This window comes from Pelobates fuscus, chromosome 9, assembly GCF_036172605.1.
Source record: "Pelobates fuscus isolate aPelFus1 chromosome 9, aPelFus1.pri, whole genome shotgun sequence".
In the NCBI taxonomy this organism is placed as follows: Eukaryota; Metazoa; Chordata; class Amphibia; order Anura; family Pelobatidae; genus Pelobates; species Pelobates fuscus.
The window spans coordinates 139,170,280-139,189,139 of NC_086325.1; the positions used below are offsets into that span (position 1 = coordinate 139,170,280).

The 18,860-nt window shown below is 40.4% G+C and overlaps 2 protein-coding genes across 7 annotated transcripts in view; one reads left to right on the forward strand and one right to left on the reverse strand.

Moving 5' to 3' along the window:
- The window catches only part of IKBKG (inhibitor of nuclear factor kappa B kinase regulatory subunit gamma), a 30,984-nt gene extending 26,811 nt beyond the window's left edge, over window positions 1–4,173 (reverse strand). For all 4 annotated transcript variants that reach the window (XM_063432543.1, XM_063432542.1, XM_063432541.1 and 1 more), the window contains exon 1: window positions 4,003–4,173. The gene's annotated coding sequence lies outside the window, so the exon portion shown is untranslated. The remainder of the gene's footprint in view (window positions 1–4,002) is intronic.
- G6PD (glucose-6-phosphate dehydrogenase) overlaps window positions 1–18,860 on the forward strand; it is a 239,085-nt gene that overhangs the window by 207,209 nt on the left and 13,016 nt on the right. The window contains exons 1-3 of one of the 3 annotated variants that reach the window (XM_063432544.1): window positions 4,507–4,600; window positions 13,091–13,227; window positions 18,553–18,590. In XM_063432544.1, the coding sequence (XP_063288614.1) occupies window positions 4,579–4,600; window positions 13,091–13,227; window positions 18,553–18,590 (197 nt within the window). In that variant the 5' untranslated portion in view covers window positions 4,507–4,578. Of the gene's footprint in view, window positions 1–4,506; window positions 4,601–6,753; window positions 6,875–13,090; window positions 13,228–18,552; window positions 18,591–18,860 lie in introns of those variants that run through there. The other 2 variants (XM_063432545.1, XM_063432546.1) reach the window with 2 other exon arrangements.

Here is an 18,860-nt window from a genome sequence, read left to right on the forward strand (position 1 = left end):
AAATGGTTTATTTTAAACCAACTCAGCACTGCACAATACACTTACACAACAGATAACTGTACTCTACAATTCTAGAGTATTTCAGTTTATTGTGACTGGATCAATTATGAGTTTTAACCCCTAAAAGACACGTGACGGAAATATTCCATCATGATTCCCTTTTATTCCAGAAGCTGTGTCCTTAAGGGGTTAACAGACCGCTTTAGCCCTTTTCCAGTATTGCTTTGCAATAACATCGTTGCAAGAATCTTGGAGTAAACAAAGCTGTTTAGACAAAAAGGTTCCTGAGAATTAATATCAATATAAATTGCAATAAGCGTGATTTCATACCAAGGCCAGTAGACTAAATCAGCTTCTCCAAAAGTATTTTAGACGTTTATGTATGTACGCAGAACACTTTAAAATGTAAAGAAGTTTCACTGGTTTTATAATAGATGCACAACTGGCCAAATGGTTACGTGTTTAGCATATTAGTGGACATATTTTCCTTGTATAATTTTACAGAACACCTAAAATGGGTAACATTTAAGTAGTTTAGCAGTTGATGAGGGATGTGGGAGGTTGAAGGCTGGCTTACAGTCATGGAAGTTGTAGTAGTTTTTTTGTAGTTTGAACCCTTTTCTCAAGCAGACACAATAACAGTGAAAACGGAACATGATAGGATGCACTGGGATAGGAGGACTGTGGAAAGGAATCAAAATGAACATGCAATGCAATTACAATATCTCAATGATGTTGGGTTTAAGTTGATTATTGTTTGATTTACATGTGAATCAATAAAAGATAACAATGTAATACAAGCACTCACATCTGACTGAGCCACTAAGTGTTCACAAACACAAGCAATCTGCAGTTTAATGCCTACTTAAGGACATCGCTCTTTAATTTGTCATCAGCATATAGGAATCACAAAGAGATGAACGCTTCACTTCCCTACATCATAAGACTATGTGCTGGCTGCAGACACTGACATTGTATTTACGCTATAATAATTTGTTTTCAATTATTCTTTATGCTCTGTATATTAACTTTCTATTTCTCTTCCTCTTGAAACCAACTTCCTTTCCCGGCAGACCATACTTCCCTCAATTTCATGCAATGATTTTTTATTTTTTATTCAATCCCATGACAATTGTAGGGACCTTGTTCCTTATTTTTTTTAAGTGTTTAAAGTAAATCTTTCTGTTTTTAAAAAGCAATCTGCTAGTCTATAATTACACAGTCACTAAACTGTCAATAGCCTTATCAAACAGACAAATGGAAGTTCTTTTTAAAATCGTCATTAATGAATAACCTGTACAACTGTCTGCCATCTCGGATGAACACTTTTGTCCTTGCTTCAAAATGAATTTCACTATCAAATAACATATCCACTTATCTATAAAGTTGCATGTAACAACCAAAAGAGCAAGATGCAGAATTGTATCTAGAGCGCAATATTGTGATTTTCTTTAAAGATAAATAAGTAAAAAGCACACAAATAGATAAAGCAGAGAGAAACTAGAAACCACAGGGTCCAAGTGCAAAATTCAATAAAGTCACCCTTCTCGCCTTGTGTGAGGGATAGACTGAGAGCGATTGTTTCTGTCAATAGTTCCGTCTGAGGCATCATGGGATGCGTTGACACTGCAACACTAATGTGCGAGAGTCAAGTAAGTTTTTCTGCTGCACTATTTACCTGAAACATTGTTTCTGGTGTTAAGGAACAAGAAACTGTCACTTCTTTGGAAGTGGCAGTTCCTCTTTAACCCCTTAAGGAAACATGACATGTGTGATATGTCATGATTCCCTTTTATTCCAGAAGTTTGGTCCTTAAGGAGTTAAAGGTAAACTATAGTACTAGTAAAACAAAGTTGTTTTCCTGGCACTATAACTCCCTATGGTGTTATAGGGTTAAAAATCCCTTCATCGCTTACCTGATTCAAGCGCCAAAGTCCCTCCGCGCTCGTTGACGATCCACCTCTGCTCCTGTCCTGCCAACGTCAGCCAGCGGTTGGGGGACATAATACGCATGAGCAGCGATCACCACGCTCAAATTAGTACTTCCTCCATTGGAAAGCATTATACAATTTTTGGGTGACGGTGAATATACTCATGCATAGCGTCCAGCAATCCACAAGAGGTGGAGTTAACACTGGCAGTAATGAGTGCAGTTTATTAAAACCGCAATAATTACAACTGCACAGTTAGGGACACTGCAAAAAGACCATTTCAATGATCTGCAGTGGTCAGGGTGATTATAGTATCCATTTAAGGTTAGGCCAACAAGTGCAAGGTTTATGGTCACAAACTTAAAATGTTCTCTTAATATGATTGCTGCACGCTGTATTGGTTATGGTACCAGGAGTGCCTTGGTTCCCATTGCAAGTAGTCACACTGTTTGATTTCTTACCTGGGGCTCCACTCCTTAAAGGAGCACTATAGTGCCAGGAAAGCAAACTTGTTTTCCTGGCACTATAGGGTCATTAGGTCACACTCTCAGGGACCTTCAACCACGTACGTTTCTCCAGCACCAGGCTCCCTCTGTGCTGGGTAACTCTCCACCTCCTGCTGACGTCAGCTCTGAAAGCGCATGTGCGGCAAGAGCCGTGCGCACATTCAAACAGCCCATATGAAAGCATTACGCAATGCTTTCCTATGGACGTCCAGCATCTTCTCACTGTGATTTTCACAGTGAGAATCGCGGAAGCGCCTCTAGCGGCTGTCAGTGAGACAGCCACTAGAGGCTGGATTAACCCTCAGTGAAACTAAACTGCTATGTTTTCAGCTGCAGGGTTAAAACTAGAGGGACCTGGCACCCAGACCACTTCATTGAGCTGAAATGGTCTGGGTGCCTATAGTGGTCCTTTAAGTGTGGAAGCATAGTGACCAGAGCTAATCCCCGCAGTGAAGATCTCTCTTAGGATGGTGCCCAGCAGAGCCCAGGTAAGAAGCTAAACCATTTCAAGACTGATTGACTACTTACAATGGAGGGGGTTCCAGGGCACCATAACTACTGCAACATTCCAGTAAAGAAAGAGAAGAAGTATTTGTGGTTTGAAAGATATCCTCACAGGCATATGTAAGAAGTGTACAGAGAACACCCTAAAAAAGTGTTCGCCCTGTCTCCCATTTTGATCTCTACCTGCACATTCCAATTATTTTCAGTCACTCGTAACGAATGGAAGAAAGACAGCATTAAAAAAAACTGAGTATATTATTGAACACACATTACTGATTTGCGTACAAATACATGCTATTTTTCCAGAGAGATACACATAATTTTTCAATAATCCACCCTAAAAGGATGCTCTACTACCAATAGAATATCAGTATTCTATAACTGACAAATATACCTAGCAAACATAGCGTCTCCTGATCTTATTTTTTCTCCTTTTTAATCCATTTTTATTTTGTGTTCAACCACGATTACATGGTATATATTTGTTTTGTTACTTTGAAATAAGTTTGTCTATGTTGATGCCTACATGCTACTTCTGTTACGGAACTAAGGTATAACCAATGGGACGATGTCCCTCTCATATTATATATACACACACACACACGTTTACAATCCAACGTCCACTTTTGTATTCCTGGTAATGGCATCACAATATGTATGCGTTTGTGATTTTTTTTTTTTTATGAAAAAAATCAATAAAACTGCAAATTGGAGGGATTAAAAAGAATGCTATTTTGTAGTGTTTACAAAAGGAAAAAGTAAAAAAAAAAAAAAACAACTGTTTTTGATGAATTAGTCATCAATGAATCTTTGCCTTTTCTTGACACTTGCCCTACTCAGACACTTTGTAAATCATCTAAAATGATATTAAAATAAAAATCACAATAATAAAGTACAGAGCTCCAAATATTTTATTTTTATCTCCCATTAGTTTATGTGTTCCTGGTTTAGCAGCAAGGTGTAATTAATGAAGATAATAGACTGTGTGTCTGGTTATTGTAAGACACCAGAGAGATAAATCCCATTATATTCTATACACACACACTGCATGCTCCCATTACCTTGGCTTCTCAGTATTCCTGGATTATGGAGACACCCAGTCCAGCTCTTTCGTTCACATCACTGACTCACTTTATAATAAAATAAAATAAAAAATTGCCCTATTTAATATCAGGGACTATGACCACCGTGCGCCTAACTCTCCCTGTGCCTTGTTTATGCCCTGTTTCCGGGTTCTGGGTTTATTTTTTTTCCCCTGTGCTAGTGACGTCATTACTTAGGGACTTTTTCTTTTAACTCGAAGTGGCACGTGATGCAGATCACCGGAAGAGGGGCATGACTCCCTGCTTGACTGACAACCGGAAGTGGGGCAAGCGCTTTAAATAAATAAATAAATAAATAAATGAGTAACGCGTGCATTGAGCGCTCTCTCTCTCGCTTTCTCTCCTGATACCTCACATTAGCAACATTCTATCACGTGATTGGTCGCCCGACGGCCTCCTCTCTTGTGATTGGCGAAGGCCCAGGTGCGCGAGGCTTGCTTGGCGCAGGGGAGCCCCGCCTCACCAGGAGCAGGGCCTCTCCTGATTGGAGGCGAGCTCTGCGGAGTGGGCGTGGCGTTGAAGAAGTGGGCAGACATGGGGAGCAGAGCCAGTGTGGGTGAGTGAGGGGGAGGGAGCATCACACTGCTCTCTCTGTGACAGAGTACAATAACCACATATTGATTGTTAGGGGGTGGGTCAAGGGAGAAATTCTTTAAGACAGCCAAAGCATCATGGGAGTTGTAGTTCCGCAACAAAAACCATTTGGCCAGACCAAAATTAGGCACATTGTAATACTACCAATATATAGTTATCACAAGCCATATAAAACAAGTTGGAAGTGATGGGTTAGAACACATTTAGAATTTTAGGACAAAGTTTAGCATGCTGTAGTGATTATGGTGCCAGGAGTATGCTGACCTGGTTTCCCTGTAATGGGGCTAACCGTTGGCTTACCCCCTTACCTGGGTCCGAATCGGGCTCCGTGCCTCCCAAACCATCCGGAGAAGCTGCCGGTGTCGCCATTCATTCATTGGCTGAGAGCGTTAAAAAAAACAAAAAAAACGCTTTTAGCCAATAAAGAGAAAAAGGGAATTAGGGACACACCCGGAACTTGCATGTCCCAGCAATGGTGCCGCCATAGAGACCAAAATTCATACAATATATAGATTAGGGAACACTGCGCAAATAAAAAATACAGTTTTACATTTTATAACCACGTAAAATCAGCTATCTCAGCAAACAAATATGGGGATTCAGGTAATGACTGAATTGACATCAACCAACCTGGGTCTTTATTTCCAGGCTGGCCAATGACGCTGCTGGAGGCGGAGTTCCATCTCTTTTAGATTGCCAAGGGATTGAAATCCGTATGTGCAGCGTTGCATACGAAAACGCTGCACGTACAGACTCCACGCACCATGACCACTTCAAATTACTGAAAGGACCACTCTAGTGCCAGGAAAACATACTCGTTTTCCTGGCACTATAGTGCCCTGAGGGTGCCCCCACCCTCAGGGTCCCCCTCCCGCCCGGCTCTGGAAAGGGGAAAAGGGGTAAAACTTACCTTTTTCCAGCGCTGGGCGGGGAGCTCTCTGCCTCCGTTCCGCCCCGTCGGCTGAATGCACACGCGCGGCAAGAGCTGCGCGCGCATTCAGCCGGTCGCATAGGAAAGCATTATCAATGCTTTCCTATGGACGCTTGCGTGCTCTCACTGTGATTTTCACAGTGAGAATCACGCAAGCGCCTCTAGCGGCTGTCAATGAGACAGCCGCTAGAGAGGCTTTGGGGGAAGGCTTAACCCATTTATAAACATAGCAGTTTCTCTGAAACTGCTATGTTTATAAAAAAAATGGGTTAACCCTAGCTGGACCTGGCACCCAGACCACTTAATTAAGCTGAAGTGGTCTGGGTGCCTAGAGTGGTCCTTGAAGTTGTCATGGTGCTTGGAGTAACCCTTTAAAAGCAGACAGCTTGTTAGGACATGCACTCTGCGGAGCATTCGCTATTCCGGGAAGGCTTAGGCAACACCATGGTAATCAAGTGCTGTTATTACTACATCACTGTTATTTACAATTCTCATTATCTCTTGTGTAATTATACTCTACTCCCCCTAGATTGTAAGCTTACTTGAGCCAGGACCTCCTGATGCTCATTACTGTTCTTGTGAACCTTTGCCACATTTTATTTACACCTGTATAAAGCTCAGCAGAATGTTGACAAGCTATACATTTATAGTAATTGTGAAGAACTACAAATTTTTAGGCTGATCGAGCCAAGCTGAAAAAAATTCTCCAGATCACTGTTTTTATTTTTGCTCTGCTGTTTTAACCTAAAATTTGCAGTTCCTTTGGCAGATCTATACCCAATTCAGAAATAGTGATGCTAATTAATTCAAAAGACATGTTAACCTACTGAGCTCTCTCTGGTTTAGACACAAGCATACATCATGCATACACATCTGTATGCTCAGCATTGATTGAGGGCTTCTAAAACAGTATTCTTCTGCCAAATCTATTTGTTTTACAGGATGGATCGTTTGTGTTGTACTTCTCTGCAGATCATGTCACTGTTTTGGCCATGTCACATGTTAGAACGTACATATTCTGTACATGGAGGAGGTACCTGGTGACAGGGAGGGGATGGTTAGTGGAGGGGTGGAGAGATGAATTTAGAATGGCAGAGCAGGGCAGGGGGATTCACTGCTGAGGTAGGGTGTGGAGAATTCACAATAAGTAGGCAGGGAGTCCTGAAATTCCATCCTTCTTCTTAGATCCGCCCCATCAAATATACACAGGGGTACTGACATCCTACACACAGTCAGACCACGAAAACAGACACAACAGGAACAGATCCTGATCTTGATTCATTTTAGGAAGCACAAGACTACACAGTGAGTAACAGGAGAAGACAAACACATGTATCTGTATGATGGAATGTCTTATGATACTATGAAAATTGCATATAAGTTTACAGGGGGTAGGGGGTCTAAAATCTATCTTACTGATATATTATTGTTCCACTGAGCAGGAAACTGAATACTGAATACTTTTGTAGAACTGCAACTCCCATGATGCATGGCTGGCAAGGTATGTCAGGAACTGTAGTTTTACAAAAGCTGTGGATCTACCTTTTTGTGTTCTGAAAAGCAATATTTGTATCTATCAGAGTCTGTACAGCCCGGAGAAAGTGTCAGGCAGCACTAGATGATTCTACAGATGATTAATTTCTTAGTTATCCTATGCCTGATCTTGCATTCTGAATATATATATACTCTGCTATAAGTTCCTTAATGGAACACTGAACTACAACCGTGTTGTCCCAGTTAGCACTAACTGTATTAGATTGTGCATGCTGTCTCTTTAAATAAGGGGTATGGCACATTGTAAAGTGTTAGTAATGTGAATTACGGTGCCCTATTATTGTGACATTGTGTTGTTAAGTCATCAGATATGCAAATCATTCTGATGGAGTTAAAGCAGCTCTGTTACCTACTCCAAACATGAGCACTTCATGAAGAAAAAATCATTAAGACTGTGTAGAAATTGCACTAAAATTCAAAAAGGCTTGACAAAAAAACACAGAGCAACTGCTATTGCGCATTGTCAAGCCCCCTGCCGTTACTAGTGACGACGGAGAGGGAAAAGGCTTTGTTTATGGAAGCTTTCGAAGGATCCTCCATAGACTCGACTCACATGTGTGAGAGTACAGCACTGCTCCTGCAAGGTGAAGCTCCAGAAGCTGGAGTGAATCCCACAGCAGAAGATGGCGGCAGAAGCGAGGGACGGCCTCAGGTATGTAAAACTCCCCTTTCCCTGTGCTACGCAGCCACTGCTGCTAGAGGCAATATACGCAAAGACCCCAAAAGGTGACAAAGCCACTTTAAGCTTTAAATATGGTAGATGCCATAGGGAAAGGATAGGAGGATTGGGGTTTGCCAAATCGAAAGACGAGAATTTGGGCTTTACTCAATAAAATGGGAATTGTGGAGAGTTGACAAGGCAATAATTATAGACCAAAATACCTATACAAATTTTTTTTTTCCAGCTTACCTATTTTTCCAAGCTAAAATTACAGATTCCTATGTTGGGGCTTGACAGTTCATGGTTTAGGCAATTAACTAGTCCTGAATAAAAGGCAAAAGGCAATTAGTCCTGAATAAAAACAAAAAATATAGAATACCAGGCCAGTGAAAGCATTAAAGCACTAATAAAGTCGCCCAGGCTACTTCATCTCAATGAAGTAGCCTGGGTGCAGAGGTCCTATCAGTTTAACCATTCAAGGTAAAACATTGCTGTTTTGCAAAAACAGCAATGTTTACATTGCAGGGTTAAACACACCTCCAGCGGCTGTTACACTGACAACCACTGTAGGAGCTACTGCTGTGCTGACCGAGTAAAACTTGGCCACGTGATGTGAAGCCCCCTTAGGAAAGCATTGATTCAATGCTCTACAATGGGCAAGCTAAGATGCACGCTTCGTGCTCATCCCACATGCCCATCATGTTCCTCTGTGAGGTAAGTCGTGCTGAGGGAGCCTCGGCTTTAAAAAATTATTTGTAAACATCTTTATTTTATTGGTTTTATGGGACATGAGGGTTGGACCTATATAACTAGGGACTGGTTTGTATTCCTAACGCTTAAGTGCTCCTTTAGAAATGAAATAGTGTACCCCAGACCTTCTGTTAGCCATGGGATGCTTAGTGCAAAGTCTTCTTCTTATTTCCTCAAGCCTTTAACTGGCATTGTGGGCATGAGGGTTTAGTAACTAAATTGAAGTGGATTGTATACTGAATTACACAGGTTACACTAAAATAACCAAGCTGTGATTAGGGTTAATTTAGAAAAAGAATTCCAACTCATCAATTCTTTCCTAAATATTGCAATTCCATTTTTTATTCGCTATGTATAATTGTTTAATGAATAAACCCCAAAGTGTTCCATTAACTTACTAGGTAAGTACCTTCTTTCATCTTTTGAATGTCCAGATTGAGAAATGGAATTCGTGATCATTTCAGTCTGAGAAATGGCCGTTGGAATTGTGACACTTTAGGGATGCGTTTACAGTCAGCACAGAATGCTCTGAATTGTTTTTACATTGGGTCGTGGTTGTGAGTGAACAGAACACAGTGACACAGTCAGGGCTCTATTAATGGAGATGCTCAATGGTTCTAGAATGAGTGTCTATCATTGTAGAAGATACACATGGGATGCCAGATCTACCAGATTTCCTGGATACACTGAAATACTTTGTGATTATCGACATTACATGCATAATCTGCCCTGTAGTATGTAGCATTTGTATGCTGCTTGAGGAAAATCAATAATGAATCAAGGCATTTTCGTTACCATTCCTCATTAAAAGGGACACTCTGAGCACCAGAACCACTGCAGCTTACTGTAGTGGTTTTGGTGCAAAGAGACTGTCCCTGCAGTTTCTTATTTGCAGACACAGCCTTTTCTTGGGAAAGGTAGTGTTTACATCTGTCCCTGTCAATGATACAGGCTGTAGACGTGCGTCGGATTGCGGTCCTGCAATCTTGCGTCTTCACTTTCTACATTTAAATGGATCTAAATAGATACAAAAAAAAAACTCTTAACGTTAGAAAAATGTTTATTTTTCTAATGTGAGGGTTTTCGTTCAATTAACCAATTGATTTTTCTTTCGAGATGACATGATTTATACATGCTGCAGCTGCTCATCCCCACGGATAACAAAATAAATTCTACATGAATTTCAAAATATATTCCAGAAATAGCCAGACTGAAGACATAGCTGACTTGGAACATTTTTCCACTTTGACTACTTTGTTGTTTTTTGTTTTTTTTCTTTCCATTCTCATGTTTTTGGTTAATATGTTTTGCCTAATATTTGACATTAACGTTGCATTCCCAACAATTCACAAATGAGTGAATGACTCTGTAAGCCTTAGTGGGATTAAAAGATGTTAGTAACCAGTTCCTACTTTCCATACGTTTCCGGCCCAAGATATTATGCTGCTTGGGTCCAAGACTCAAATGCTGACCCCCCCTCCCCCCCTACAGTCATGCACGCGCACACACAAGCACACTGATGCCGTCACACGTATACACACTGGGGGCAAAAAAAAATAAATTAGAGGCACAGAGTGCAATTCTACAAACACACCTGTTAACATGTTAAAAAGATTAAATAAAGTCCTATGCACTTTGGTATTTAGATGTGAAATGTTGTTGGAGAGCAGCCCGTTGAGTAATTGTCCTGTTCACTTGATACTTGGATATCAGTAATCAATAAAGGAGATCTCCCCAACCAGTTAGTAAAGTTAGTAAAAAGAGTTCTGAAGGATTCTCCAGCAAGGAATGAATAAACTTTGTATATCACGCCAACAAGCAATAAATGCATAAACCTTGTATATGACGCCAAGGAGCAATAAATACACAAACGTGATATAAATGCCAATAGAATTAAAGGCATAAACTTGGTATGTCATGCCAATGAAGCAATAAATAAACTTGGCATATGAGCCATGTGTATCTCCAAAAAATCTTTCAATATAATTCACTAAAACACTGCATCACCAGTATGTGTGGGGAGTTTGACAGTGTGTGTAGAAGGGTGACATACTGTCAGAGAGTTGCCCTGGTAACCCACGGCAACATTCTGATTGGTCGGAGATTGCAAGATCTTAAAGCACTGGGTGCTTTCTCACTCTCTAGACAGACTGAGTGGAGGGGCCCCGCAGCCAGCGGAGGCATACAGGGCAACTTGCCTGCCCCCTCCCGGTGTCAGGTCCTCGGATCAGTCTGCCCTTTTAATGACCGGTTTGGCGACTTGTTCAGCAAACCGGCTGAATCACTTCACTGCCTGTAAGTTATAAGAGGCCATAAAACGTGGATCTCATAGCTGCAGCAATGCATTGCGGTCATCTGCAAGTGAAGAAAATATACAGAGGGTAATGCTTTCACCATAACCACTGCTACTGTTTGTAGTGGTTATGGTGCTTGGAGTGTTCCTTTTAAAATATTCACAGACAAAGTGTTACAGAGATTACTAGCAAAATACTTACTGGCAGGCAAATATAGAGCACAGCTATGTTTTGCTTTACTCTTTCACTATTTTAGTGAAATGAAAAATTAGTCAATTTTTATTTTTTTTGTAGACAAACACATTTTTACTCAAATGTTTCGATTTTTTTCTGTTTAACCCCTTAAGGACCAAACTTCTGGAACATGTCATGTGTCCTTAAGGGGTTAAATCACTGTATAGTGAATAAACTCCCTATTTAATTGCAAATTGTAGGCCGCAGTAACTGAGCCGGTGAAACAGTGATTAAAAAATGTTTGAAATCTAGACATGTTTCCTAAAATATACAATTTCTTTGTGGATTCTCCCCTTTCCCAGTTATGTAAATAACCCAGACAGTGGAGTGTGTAGGCGTTTGCAGCCAGTGGATTGTACGGGCTTATGCTGTATCATGCTGACTGTGTCCTGTGTTTTGTGTGCGTTATTGTGAGGGTGCAGTGCTGTGTGCGAGGTTTGATTTTTGGCAGTGTCGGTATTCTCCTCTCCAATATGCAGGAAGCACAAACCTGTTCTGAAAACACACCCATCTTCTTCTGACTTTGAATGCTATCATCGGCCAGGAACAGTTCTGTGCATTCACTATAAAGACGTTTACTGACTTAGCCAAGAGGCTTCGTTATTTAACGTCTGTAAATAATACGGCTTTGTGTCTGCTTCCCTCTAATATTCCATATCGGTCTAATGCTCATTTATCTTTATGTCAGATCTTGGCAGCAGGTAACCCTGACTGATGAGCCTCTGAATCTCTATTCATATTGTGCCAGCTACCTCTGTCTTTGCCTGCTTTAACCCCTTAAGGACACATGACGTGTGTGACACGTCATTATTCCATTTTATTCCAGAAGTTTGGTCCTTAAGGGGTTAAATAGAATTGCCAAATTAGCCCTTGCACGGTAAAAATGGAAAACAGCTAGAATTATATTGCTCGAGCTATCTGGTTTTTTTGGTCACTCGTGGTATATTCGTGAAGATAGGCGGGCAAGGAAAAGTGCTTCTTTGCAGCATATAGAAATTAAATTGTGCTTCAAAATTAAAATCAATAAATCACAGTGTTAAGACAGAGATTGCCCTGATTAATCGGTCAGTTTCTTTGTAGTGTATGGATTTAACACAGCACAAGGCATCACTTTTCATGTAATGGTCATCAGAAAGAAGAGGCGATATGTGTCCAGAAACCATGGTGGATCTGTGCCAATCCTAGCTTAATACCAGAATTGTTTTTGTAATATTTTTTTTTCCTTCAGTCTCAGGATAGCACTGTCTGCAAATGTATATGTAAATATTTATATTCTGGAAAAGTAGGGTTTCCATGCAAGCTGAATACTCCAGTTAGCTAATGCTACGTTGCATTTCTGTGCTTGTCTGTTAAAGGGCCTCTTTACTGCCTAAAATAAAAAAGTTAATAAATCACTGTTTAGTAGATATACACCAAACAAAAACATGCATGCATTTATTTGTGTATTTTTTTATTAAAGGTATATCTAAAAACAGATTTCAAAAGCGGCAGATGACTTGTCTGCAGCCTTAGCTAGACCTCCTCTTTTAACCCCGCCCAGACTTTCCGTGGCTGTCCAATTACAGACTTCCTAATGCAGCTCAATGAGAAGTCTTTGCAAAACAGGTGCTCTGGACAATTGCCTGTCTCCACTGAGCTAAACAAACCAGGAAGTAACAAGACCAGTTGTCTGATTGACAGCCAGTAGGGTGTAACACGTTTAATTTCTAAAAGTGCCAATTTCTATTAAAATCAGTACTTTTTGTGAAATGAAAAGGAAAAAAAAAGACACACGGGTCAAACATAAAGCATTTCAGCTAGCTAAATTAGTGTCCCTTTAAGACATTCATATTTGAATGAACCTCAGGTTCAGCCGATTCATTAAAAACTTTTCACATATACTCATCACCCATTTTCTTCTTCTAAATTAATGATTGTTAGAATTGTTTTCCGTAATCCATTATCACTCTATATCTTACCTGAATGCTTATGCTACTCTATGGGGATGTAATATGTATCTCTGTATTAACCCCACCTCTCCTCTCACAGAGCACAAGATGACGGCAGCCCACGAGCAGGTGCATCTCAGCAGGTCAGAGGTGTGTGGTATAATGCGGGAGGAGCTCTTTGGTGAAGTCGATTTTCAGCAGTCGCAGACACACATTTTCATTGTGGTTGGTGCTTCGGTAAGTGCGCATATATGCTGATTGTGGGTATAGAATATTGTCACACTGCTTTGATAGTGAGTGAGTTATGGTGGCTTTATTTACTGCGGAGTCTAGCGGATGAGATGACACTGAAACTCTGGACACTATGGAATTAATTTCCTAAATGCAGAGTTGTATTGGATTGCAATCTGAACGTCAAAATGTAGGCAAACATTTAATTTGGGGGAACAAAATCAAACTCCTCTCTGGTTCTGTCTTGGCTGTTTCAGTCTAAATTTGCTGAAATTCAATGTTTAGTGAATAAACCCCCTTTAACTGCCTGAGAGTTGAGCTAGGCTACGGGGTTATTCACTAACCAGTGAATTGAATTAAGAAAACCTTTTATAAAATGTTCAGCTCCAAGTAACCACGTTAGGAGTAGAACGTTACCGCTACAGCTATTTCTTTCAAATGTTGTTTTTTTTTTATTGATAACGAACTAGAAGTTATTAAGTTAAAAGTATTACTGTCATAGTGACCAATAGCAAACTTATAATACTGATAGAATAATAAACTCGGAGATAAAAATAAAAAGGGGGGGGGGGAGGGAACAATATTGCGTCCACAATGCAGCCCAACAACCGTTACAGCCATTTCTTTCCTGAATTTCTTAAATTAGGTTTTCTGTTCACCCAGTTTTGCTGTTTAGTTAATAATCCACTAACTAGGTTATTCGCGGCTAAACCTTCAAAAGTAGCTAACAAAAACCTGACACAATTTAGCTCAATATAGCCAAGCTGTGACTATCGGGATGGAGAATTTTTCCAGATAACTTATTTTGGCTTGTGAATTTCTGACTTCAATTCACTTGAATTTGTCGTTTAGTGAATAAACCCTCAGGTGTTTGGATCTCGGAATAAAAGAGTCATTTTATAGCATGTTCTGTTCAGTGCTGCATGAAAATACAGGCTTTCAGGTCCCTGGTTTGAAGATAAAGCTTGGGTGTGCCATTACATTTTCTTGGCTCAAGTTCTTTATAGGTAGAGAGTTTTAAAGTGAAAAAAGGGTCAGGGAAATAGCAGCAATGTAAAGTAGTACTGTTGCCCATGGGATTGTTATATTTTTTTGGCAAGACCTCCCTCCCCCAAGGTGGCATGCCTGCTTATGTGGATGTAGCCAGGGACTGTTAGGAAAATAAGCTTGCCTTAAAGGGACACTGTAGGTACCTTAAACAACTTTAGCTTATTGAAGTCGTTTTGGTGTATAGATCATGCCCCTGCAGTCTCACTGCTCAATTCACTGTCATTTGGGAGTTAAATCACTTTAAATAAGCAGCCCTTGTCAATCCTCCCTGCACGTGACGTACACAGTCTTCCTAAACACTTCCTGTAAAGAGTTATCTACTGTTTTAATGTTTATACTTTCTATTTTGCAAATTCAGTTTCATTCACAATTTCTTATCTCCTGCTATGTTAATAGTTTGCTAAACCCTGCAAGAGCCTCCTATATGTGATTAAGGTTCAAATTACAGAGCAGGAGATAAAAACCTTTACATTAAGTTACATCAGATTGAAAATGAAACCATTTTGTTTTCATGCAGGCTGTGTCAGTCACAGCCAGGGGAGGTGTGGCTAGGGCTGCATGAACAGACACAAACGTGATTTAATGCCTAACTGGCAGACAGTGGAGCAGTGAAACTTCAGGGACATGGTTTATACACCAAAACTGCTTCATGACTCTAGTGTCCCTTTAATTTCTCCCTATTCAGAGTGCCATTTTCCCACATTCATGCTTCTTCAGCTTCATCATTTTTGGGGTACAAAACAATATTGCATGATCTTCCATAGATAGTTTGTGCTTGAGGATGCCATGTGCACAACGATACCTGTTTCCCTGTGTGGTCATGAGCCTAGCTGGTGGAAAATGGGTGAGGAAATGACTTGAGACAAAATAGTCCCTACTTTTTGTTTATAGCCCAGCAAATCTGGATTTAACAGTATATCTGTCCTACGTGCAATTGGTGAGGGCTACTTCATTGGGAGTATGAAAATGAGCGTTAAGCTTTATTGAGATGTATGTAGGTCCCTTTCATTCCTGTGTGAAGCTAGCCCCTATATCCAGTGTGGTATATGTTTTGATATCTTCTAACGAAATTAGGAAAGAGAACCCTAGCTGTTAGTGATATTGACTGAAAACCACATTCTGTGCACAAAGTGGCCCAAGAGTTATGTCACTGGTGTCCATGCATTGTGTAATGTAATGGAGTAAGAAATTTCTTTACATAATCACTGTGAAGCAACAGAGCCAGTGGTGTGTAACTTCCCCGAAACTTGCAGAGCGAGCGACCTCTGCACACCCCCGTGTCTCTTCGTAACTTACAGAACCAGTTCTCTGCTCACACTGTATCCCCTTAAACGTCCAGTGCGGTATCCTCTGTGCACACTGTATCCACCTATAGCCCTCACTCTGCTCAGTTTACATTAATGTAATATGTGCTTTTCAATTCACAAACACATTATCCTAACGGTATCTGCCACACCTTCTCCCATTCCTTCCAGCGTTTAATGGAGGTTTTCACCGTGTCAGATTTACTCAGCACGTTGTCCTGATATGACCGAACCTGACTAGTCTTGAAGCCAAAGAATACTTTATAAAACTCCAAACCACAAAATGCTGCTGCTCCCTATACATAATCCTTATTCAAAGGCAGGCTTCTCTCCAAATCTGTCCCCTCCCTGATGTAAACACAGCTTGCCGATAACACACTTATCAGAAACAGTAAAAATGCACAGTCACCATGGTGTATGCAGTATGAAATCAGAGGATTTAACTCTTGCTGTAGTAATCATGATATAGTAAATTTTTCTTATTCACATTTAGAATCCTAGGTAACCTTAACAGTGACAACTTATAGCAACGTTGCTTCACGTGAGCAAAGGCTGATCTATCAAAACATTATTACACTAATTACCCAAGAGTTTATACACTAAATTCCAAACTCTAGTGAATTTTAATCTTTTAGGAAAAAAGCAGCCAATCTAAAAAAAAATATTCCAACACAGCTGTATTCACGAATGGATATTTTGCCAAATGTTTGCCATGTTAATTTGCTACAGTTCATCCACCCGATTTTATTATTTATTATTATTAATAATATAGCGCCAACAGATTCTGTAGCGCTTTACAATATTATGAGAGGTGGGGTTTAACTATAAATAGGACAATTACAAATATACTTACAGGAATGATAGGTTGAAGAGGACCCTGCTTAAACGAGCTTCCAGTGTATAGGAGGTGGGATATAAAACACATTAGGACAGGAAATGGCAATCAAATAAGGTGGGAGAGACGCAGAGCTGGAGGAGAGAGTAGAGTGCTGCCCTTTAGGAGAGAGCAAGAGACAAGTATGTGAGGTTACTCTGGGAGGCCATAAGCTTTCCTAAAGAGATGGGTTTTAAGGCACGTCTTAAACGATTGAAGACTAAGGGAGAGTTTGATGGCGGTAGGCAGGCTATTCCATAGGAAGGGAGCCACCCGCGAGAAGTCCTGCAAGCGTGAGCTTGCCGTACGGGTGCGAGCAGTGGACAGGAGAAGTTCATGGGCAAAGCGGAGAGACCGAGAAGGGGCATACCTATGGATCTGTAATAAGATCTGAGGGGCTAGAATTGGTCAATGCTTTATAGGTATGGGTTAGCCAATGTAAGGACTGACAGAGGGGTGAGGTGTGAGAGGACCGACTAGAGAGGAAAATCAGTCTGGCGGCAGCAATCATTACAGACTGTAGAGAGGCAATATGGCTTTTGGGAAGACCAATCAGGAGAGGGTTACAATAATCCATGCAGGAAATTACTAGAGCATGAACAAGCTCCTTTTTAAAGCTGTTTTTAAGATGTTATCTACAGGATTTGGCAACATACTGGATGTGAGGCTCAAAGGTGAGGCCAGAGTCAAGTATGACGCCAAGACAGCATTCTTGCAAGGATGGACTTATGTGGATACCACTGACTTAAAGAGAGTGCGAAAGAGGAGGATCAGTATTAGGAGGAGGAAGACAAGGAGGTCAGTTTTAGAGAGATTGAGTTTCAGAAAGAGGGAGGACATCCAGTCAGAGATGGAAGATAGGCAAGCAGTGACACATTGCAGGAGAGAGGTCCGGGGAGGAGAGATATATCTGGGTGTCATCAGCGTACAGGTGGCAGTGAAATCCAAATGAGATAATACGTTTTCCAAGAGAGGCCGTGTAAAGAGAAAATAGAAGGGGACCGAAGACAGCCTTGGGGGACTCCAACCGAGACAGGACGAGGGGAGGAGGTATCATTAGAAAAAGAGACACTGAATGAGCGTTGGGTGAGATAAGAGGAAAACCACGAGAGGACACAGAGACCAAGTGATTGAAGAGCTTGAAGAAGGAGAGCATGATCAACGGTGTCAAAGGCAGCAGAGAGGTCAAGAAGAATTAGTATGGAGTAGTGACCTTTGGATTTAGCTGCGATTAGGTCGTTAGTAACTTTAATAAGAGCAGTCTCAGTAGAGTGGAGAGGGCGGAAGCCAGATTGAAGGGGGTCAAGGAGAGAGTTGGAATTGAGGAAGTGAGACACACGAGCAAAGAAATGTCTTTCCAGAAGCTTTGAGGAAAAAGGGAGCAGGGAAATGGGACGAGAGTTAGAGGGAGAGGACGGGTCAATAGATAATTTTTATCATGGAAAGGTATTCCTTGTTAATCGTGGAGTAGATAGCAAACATTTGGAAGAAGGGATTCTCTGAGAATTCACTATACTGAGAGCATATAAAGTAGATCTGAGTTCACATTAATTTCAATTCCGTATGATCTAAGGTCAGGGAATATCACCATACCCACTTTTCTGCCTGAGTTTGGCAATTGATAGATTGCTGATTAAAGCTTGCAGTGAGCTTGGCATTAAACGTTCAGGAACTCAAGGTTCTGAAGAATATAAACCTGTTCTTGGTCTATTGTAAATATTGCAAAACTGTAATTTACCATCAAGTCAAAAACTGACCCCTTTGAGCATTATTCTAACAATTAAAAACTTATATAGCAGACTTATTTCGAAGAAATTCTACTTTATGGGTCAATTTATGTCAATTGTTTTCTTCCTCTGTAAATGTCTAGGCACCCAAGGTAATGTTTAAATATAACTTGTGTAATTCAACTTTGAAATCAATTTGTCTTGCATTGATTGTTTGAAACATTTATTAACCAAAGCATAAATTGTCCATTCACAATTGTAAGCTAATCTAAATGGCTGAGGTAGACTGTTTTTCCAGTTATATTTGCAAAAACGTATAAATCCTTAATGCTTAATGTTATACTCATTTCATTGATTTATATTCTTTATTTCACAGGGAGATTTGGCCAAGAAGAAGATTTATCCAACTCTGTGGTATGTTATCGGCTAATGCCATCAATTGTATATCTGTTTCATTTCTCTTTATTACTTAATGGGACACTCCACTGCCCAAATAAATAAATACGTTTTTTTTTTTTTTTTTTTTTTAAATCACTGTTTATTAGATATACCCCAATAAAAACAGGCGTGCATTCGTTAATGCATTTTTTTAAATGCAGGTATGTCTAAAAACAACTTGTTAAAGCTGGAGATCTCCTGTCTGAAACCTTTGCAAGCCCTCCCCTTCTAACTCCGCCCAGACTT